Here is a 7,835-nt window from a genome sequence, read left to right as displayed (position 1 = left end):
GGCTTATCTGCTACAAGATAAAGTATCTAAATTTTCGAAGATTTATAAGAAAACAAAATGGAAAAATTGTTACAGCACATAACAATTACATTGCTGCCGTAGCTAATTCACAGTTAATTTCGATCAGCTGATGCTTTGGAACCATCTTGCCGTGAAGTTCTGCGAGTAATGGAGTCGTACGTCAACGTCGAGATATGTTCTACTCACGAGGTCGCACCGCGATTCACGCATATAGTCTGGAGGGGCTATACAAGTAGCTATAACTATAATCTAAAAATACAGGAACTTAATATTTAACTAAATTAGTCTAACTTCTAAATTTAATTAAATCTACTCTATCTTTTTATGAACACCGTTTTTTCCATTTTTGAGATGAACACCATTACTGTGACCATTTTGGAGACCATTGTGTCTATTTTGCAGACCGTTTAGTTTGGCCTTCTTAGGCTTGATGTAAGCTTTTATGTAAAAGTCTATGAACAATATGAGCATGAAGAGGTTTTGGGGTAGGAATACAGCTGCTATCCAGCGGGGGTAGGCGCAGTCGGTCTTCCAGACCAGGGTCGCCATGTGAACTACGATCATCAGGAACTGCAACTGCAAATAATAATAAAAAATGTATTAGTCATTCTAAGATGGAATAACAGAAATGGTACCTTCCGTACCTGAAAGTGTCTGGAGCCTAACTTCTGTATTTACATGCATCAATACGTACGAGTATTGATCTCAATGTAATGTTCAAAATTTGGAATAGAACAAACGTTAAAAAAATAAATAAACCAACTACGGTCTATCACAATCTCTGATTCTCATCGATTATAAAGTCAATTAATGTAAAAATACATTCGTCGACTGTAATGGTTGAATGAAGATTTCGTATACCAAACTATAATTACGTATTTTTCATGTAAGGACTCCACACTCAACTATAAGATTTATTTCAATACACAGTAAATCACGTGGCGCCGCGCTCCCATAGAAAAGAGGGTCCCAGGTTTTGCGCGTTATGTCTTTTGTATTTTTGTCTACTGAGGTACTTCCCAATTTTCATTAATTATTTAGGTTTTATAGTAAAAAAGGTATTATTTTAGATGACTCGTACAAAAACGATTGTATACAATAGTGATATAATCAAGCTTTTCAATCTCGCACCTAGGCAAATCAGCAAGCTTCGTTGCCTCAACACGGTACTCGACTCGTATCGTTTTTTCTTAAATATTTAACTGAACGACAGATCAATCTCTACGTTAAACTTACAATTTGCATTTGCGTGATGTATTTCTTCCACCACATGGATTCCTTCATGCTCGGCATGGCCACGGTCAGCAGATAGTACCCGTACATGATCACGTGGACGAATGAGTTGATCACGCCAATTAATGTTCCGTGGCCCCCTGAAATCAGAGATAGAAATGTTTACGAATTTTAAACTTTTATTTCGACAGTCAGTACCGCTAGTGTAAATTTATTCGATGGCGTATCGTGACGTACGCATTTGCGATAAGTCTCAATTTGTATAGGATTTTGAGTTTCTAAAACGTTCCGCTTGGCGCGCTGTTTCTAAATCCCATACTAAATGAGACTTAAAGCAAACGCGTACGTCACGTTACGCTGTCGAATAAATTTACACTAGGGGTACAGATTCAAAACTACACGGAAAATGTCTCAAGCTTGAAAAGTTTGTTTAGTCTTTTTAACTCTTGTAATCAAGTAACAATAATGAAGACAAGTGAAAAATGAAAACCTCTTCAGACCTTTATGATTAAGAGAAGAGCATGCGGAACAAAGTGCTGAATTTATTACAAAATGGTCAGATAGCCAAAGCAAAAGTACTTGGCAAAAAAGAAACGAGGTCTTTTATCAAAATCAATGAACTTTTGTTCAATAGGCCTCTGAATATTGAAGGAGCCATTATGGACATTGACAATGTCGTTAAATTCTCCCATGATATAAATAAAAATACCTGGGAAGTATGTAGCAGCGCCCCATGTCAACATAACCATGCCTGTGTGATGGTAGACGTGCAAGAAGGATACGTGGCTGTTCTTCTTACGGAGCACGAAGAATACCTGTGAAATTACAAACGTTCATTAAATACTCGAATCCCAAAACCAACCGCCAAAACGCCGAGATTGAAAATCTTGTTGCTGCACATAATATTATCGGCGAGACAAAAGCCCACCGCCTCCGCTGGCTTGGCCACGTTTTTAGAATGGAAAAGTATGAAGGCGCTAACAGTGCATACCTGGGACGTGGGCAGGGTGGAGGCCGGTTGGACGTCCCAGGTATCGCTGGAGCATATTCTCTGCTCAGCAACTTAGAAAAAACTAGAGCAATCGATTGGTGGAAGTTCGTCGAAGGACAAGAACACTCGAAAGCTCTAATCAAAGGGTTAAACAACAAATTTGCTAAGGAGATTCTAGGGCTCAAAAGACACAAAACTTGTGCGGTGACCAGAATATTGACTGGATACTGTAAGTTGAACAAACCCATGTTTCAAATTGGAAAAAAACAAGATGCGACATGCAGGTTCTGCCAGGAGTCAGAGGAAACTGCAATGCACATTCTCTGTTCCTGTGGATCACTAATGTCAAAAACAAGTACCCACTTAGGGCGGTGCGTATTGCAACCCTATGAGGTACAGAATATTACGGCCCAAAGAATCTGGAATTTCCTGGATTCAACGGGCATTAGTAATGAACTTTGCTGGGCTGTCACAATAGATCACTGCGTGGTCGACGTGGCACTCAAAGGCCCACAAACTCCAATAAGAATAATAATAATTGCTGGAGTTATGCTGTTGAAGCGGACTTGCACGGTAACTGGCGGGAGATCGCACAGGACTGGCGTGTGGTCATGTCGCTAAGGTTAAGCCTAAGGCTCATTTTGGGTCGCAGTAACCGCCAAAACATCAACTCGTTAAACTAAAAAGGAAGCGTTTCGTCATTAATTCAATTCTCAGTCAGCATCAGAAATTTAGAGTCCGTCTAAGCTAAGTTTGTATAACGACTTGAATAAATCAAAGTGAGGGTGTCATTAGTAACTTTATATTTTCATAAAAATTTGATATTAATGGTAACATGGCCACAATTTGGCATTGCAAATGGCATGCAAAGTTGCCTTGGTCTGACTCTATACCAATAGAAAAGGGTATCCAAAATGACCAACACGTTATCAGGAAAAGAGAATGTGCAAATCGTTTTCAACAACTCACTTGCTTAGCTAATTCTGCTGCTAACTGTACCTCACATTATATACTTTTTTTATTTATTAAAACCCCACTGTCCCACTGCTGGGCAAAGGCCTCCACCCTCTTTTTCCACTCATCTCCTTCTCTACTTTGATGCATTACATAATCATTATAAAAATCATTGGTTGAAAACAGCCGTGTCAAGGGAAATGTGTTAAGTACATAAATAACATTTCAATTTTCCGCCGCACATCCCCCGGGATTACTCAGCTTACTCAGCTTGCCTAATATTGAGGCATGATTACACAATACACATTTTGAAAGGAATACATTATAGTAACTAACAATAGGTCTTGACAGCAGCAAATGTTGTTAACAGGGCGAGCTATTCAAAATGATCAACAAAAAAGGTCAATCTAAACTAACTATGGATGCTACAGCGGCGACGACCAGTGAAGTGACTAAGGTAAACAAATGTTTGCGAGCGGCCTCACTCGAGAGCAATCGAACGCAGACCGGGGGCCTACCGCGAATACCGAAGTACGCAAATTGCGGGCAACTTTCTCTTTTACTCCAAGCATGGCGTAATTAGGGTGACAGAAAATGATACTCGTAATTTGCGAACTTCAGGGTTCGGGGTAGGCCCTCTGGTCATAGGCCCAGGCGTCAGTGCACGCTGCTCAAATCCCTTCGACGCTCGACGCTCCGCTGAACGCTCCGCTGGTCGCTCGCCACTGAGATTAACTTACGGTATCCGCCAGGTCCAGAATCTTGACAAGGAAGTAGTAGTACACGTATCGAGCCACACGCATCGCCTTCTCATCTGTTGAGTAGTCTACGGGCTCACACAGCCATTTGTAATCGAACGCCCAGGCGTAGATTAGAGACTGGAAATAAATGAGTAATTTTCTTGATCAGGCTAAAATGACAAATTGGGTAATTTACATTACAATTTGTTATGATTCTAATATTGGTATGACGTGCTATATCTAGCTTCATTCGCAGGTGTAAAATGCTATGTATCCCACTCGCACTAAAGAAAATTTGAAATAGAGGTGGATTGTGAGGCCATCGCTCGAGAAGATGCCGATTTTACTAATTCGCGCAAAGATAAATAACGTGCTAGTCAATCAGTGCTAACCCGTTATACTAACTTGCGTATTTTTACATGCAATTAATGTTTCCATCCTTCCACCGCACACGAGTGTACTTTCGGTCGTGGTGGTGGAACAAAACTCGTAGAGAGGCGAAACATCTGTCGAGTTTTGTTCTTTCGGTAGTGGGATGTTATATTTATTTGCGTATATATTTTTACGGTGGAAGGGGACATTAATTGCATGTTAAAATACGCAAGTAAGTATATCGGGTTAGCACTGATTGACTAGCACGTTATCTTTTCGCGGATTAGCAATGTAATATTTTTTGTTTTATTTCTTATTTATTAACTTTCAAACATTTATTTAACTTACCCCTATAAATATCCGTGCACATATTAACACCTGTAACGCATTGTACATAATAAGGACCTTTTCCAAATTGTAAGCGGGCCGGTTCTTCATATAGGCCGGGCCCCATTTGAGTACAAACATGAGATACAGGCCGAGGAGTGTTAGACCCTGGTACGGTCTGGCGCAGAGGAACCATTTGTTTGTTCTTGGATCTGAAATTAATGAAAGTAAATTATTAGCTACTACTGTATTACAAGTGTATCCAATGTGACCCTGACCTGGAAGATGCCTGACAAGCAAAAAAAGTAAACATAATATATACCCTAAATTTAATTGGCGCGGTTGCGTAGAGCAATAGTTGGGTTTACTGGGGATGGGTTGGGTTATTGGGCTGCCCAAGGTCGAAGTCAGTCGAAGAATATGATTCGAGCCCTACACCCCAACAGAGGGTAACAAGATGAAAAGAAGAAGTAAGTATTAGTGCTGGGCTGGGACATCAATGAAATTTTCAACGGTTCGCCTAATTTTGACCGGGTTAAACACTTTTCTTAAAGCCTACCAACTCATGATGAAAAAGATAGTCACTGATATCTAAGGAAGATGGAAGTAAACTTTTGGGACACCACAGTTAAACTCTCGCTAGAGTCGCGAATACTGAGGCGCATTAGTCTACCTTTCCGCTAACGTGGAGACGAGAGGAGATGAGAGGCATTAAGGATGACCAGGGCTCGAACAAATCATGCGGATGACGCAAAAGTGACGTAATTTTGCACTCAGAATGATGTTTGTATTTAAACCACCGTGTGACATGTCGCACTAACTAACAAAATAATCGTAAATAATTCCATGGAATTTAGGTGACAGGGTGATGTCTTGAATAAAATAATCTCACGAAACTTGTTACTGTAAGCATAGCATAACCAAACTTAAAGTGCTTACTCCATGGGTGTTTCTCACAGCGTTTCAAGTCTGACAGTCCCCTGCCCACATATATGATGACAAATAAATTATGATTTATGCTAAACAATAACAAAGTCAGTTTATTGTTCATTTGATTGACAATGTCAGTCAAAGACGTATCTACTCATATCGATATCGTTTGATAAAGAGGTTGATAAATGATAAGTGGTAATTGTTTATGGGTGGTTCTCAGAGCGTTTCAACCGCTTACAGTCCCCTGTCCGCATGTATGTCGAAGTTCCTCAAGATTGGTATGCCATATATGGTTACGGTAAACTACCTTTCTTGTTCAAAATAACCATAACTGATCTGACTGACAGCGGTTGAAACTCTGAGAAACACCAATGAAAAATAAAAATACTATTTGAAATCATATCCTATGAGTGGCTTGACGTCATCTGCATGATTTGTTCGAGCTCTGAGGATGACTCATGTTAGACCGGCCCGGGGCCGGGCCGGGGCGTCCGACACTTCGTGTTCTATAGAAAGCATCACTGACGTGAGCACCGATCACCCGTCATAGAAAACGAAGTGTCTAAAATTAAGTCACTTTAAGCAATATCATTGGTTGTACTCCACATCTCTTCTTCGCTGCATTACAACACAGACTAGTACCTACTAGACTGAGCACATAAGACAACCGAGGTCACCACACATAAGTGCTCTCGTACAAATTTAGTATGTGAGCGCAATCGCTTATTTTACTTGCGACCTGTACTCATGTAAATTAAAATTATGTACAAAAATTAAGCTTTAGGGGTGTACCTAGGTTGTTATGGTATAATATAGTGTAGAATACGACTCAATTGTACTGCTCGCATCGTAGGGTTTTACCAATAACAGTGCACCTATGTGAGGTAACCACGTGCTCTTTGTGAACCCTTCATAATACGGTGTCTGTATAGTCTGTGGAACACAAATAATGCTAAGGGTTGATTCGTCTCCATCACAATGGAAAAGCAACCGAACAGCCGTAACAACTATTGGAAAACTCATGCAATTGATTTCTGCATTCTCGTGTGATAAATTCCACGTTAAAACTGGTTATACATGGCTGCATAACTGCAGAAAATTTATCGATGTCCACTTTATACCTATTCTTCTGTTCTTTTTGCTGTTGTTATCCACATATCAACCGTAAATTACATTCGTAATCTCTTTACTGTATTTTACTGTACTTTAGAGACCAAATAACGTGCTTAACAGAACAGCTAGCGGATGCAGTTTCTACAATCGGGCGGTTTCAATCTGCGTTTTCCACGTGCACGAGTAAGGTTGAGGTGTTGAGCGGCAAACTTGAGGCATTAGAAAAGGCCCTTGAGTCCCGCTGTGTAGGCTGCGCGGCTTCCTTAGCATTGCCCAAGCCGTTTGGCATTAGTGACGAGATTGATACTAACAGTAAAACGCTTACACCCAAAAGTCCTAAAAAGAGAAAAAAGAGCAAAAATGCCGAGAACCCAGTAACACTGCCTAGTAACTCAACGGTGATGCCACAAGCCGAAATCCTGCATGCAGATCCACCAGTTAACCGCGATGATTCGGCACGCTCCGAGGTATGTGATCCCGTGACAGACAATTCGTCTACGGGCAGTTGCGGAAACCCGACGACCGAAGGATGGAGAGCGGTCACTAAGAAGAAGCAGAGACGGCCGGCATCCGTACGCTGCACCGGGGGCCCTAATGTTACTACTCTCAGGGCGGTCGAGGTCCGGAAACACATCCACCTATGGAATATGGTGTCCAGTGCCGATGAAGTCCGGGATTACCTGCAGCAACTTTGTGAACAGGGCACGTGTACCGTGGAGGAACTTAAGCCCAAAGGTGATTACAAGTCCTACAAGCTGGGGGTTCCTGAAGCTTATTATGATAAGTGCTTGTCGGCAGACGTGTGGCCCGACAATGCAAGAGTGAAAGTGTGGTTTTTTCGGAAACAAAACAAACAAACTAAAGAAACCCCCAATACAAACTAATGGTCTCACCATTAGCATAGCCTACCAAAATGTCAGAGGTCTCAACACGAAGTTAAAATTTTTTAAACAAAGTATTCTTTCTCACGAAAGTGATATTGTAGTCGTCACTGAGTCATGGTTGACAGCATCTGTAGAGGACCCGGAACTAGTGGGAGATGCTTGGAGCGTCTTGCGCCGAGATCGCGTCACCGGACGACAGGGCGGAGGAGCATTGGTTGCTGCGAGGCCAGGTATTAGTCTACGGCGGCGACGAGAGTTTGAAACCGC

At 41.4% G+C, this 7,835-nt stretch overlaps 1 protein-coding gene across 2 annotated transcripts in view; it reads right to left on the bottom strand.

Moving 5' to 3' along the window:
• Positions 1-7,835, bottom strand: part of LOC133519606 (elongation of very long chain fatty acids protein 7-like) — a 50,496-nt gene continuing 42,661 nt past the window's right edge. For both annotated transcript variants that reach the window (XM_061853636.1, XM_061853637.1), the window contains exons 2-6: positions 4,660-4,850; positions 3,940-4,077; positions 1,964-2,069; positions 1,258-1,394; positions 1-597 (exon numbers count right to left, since the gene is read on the bottom strand). In XM_061853636.1, the coding sequence (XP_061709620.1) occupies positions 331-597; positions 1,258-1,394; positions 1,964-2,069; positions 3,940-4,077; positions 4,660-4,850 (839 nt within the window). In that variant the 3' untranslated portion in view covers positions 1-330. The remainder of the gene's footprint in view (positions 598-1,257; positions 1,395-1,963; positions 2,070-3,939; positions 4,078-4,659; positions 4,851-7,835) is intronic.

This window comes from Cydia pomonella, chromosome 7, assembly GCF_033807575.1.
Source record: "Cydia pomonella isolate Wapato2018A chromosome 7, ilCydPomo1, whole genome shotgun sequence".
In the NCBI taxonomy this organism is placed as follows: Eukaryota; Metazoa; Arthropoda; class Insecta; order Lepidoptera; family Tortricidae; genus Cydia; species Cydia pomonella.
This window is presented reverse-complemented; position numbering and strand designations above follow the sequence as displayed.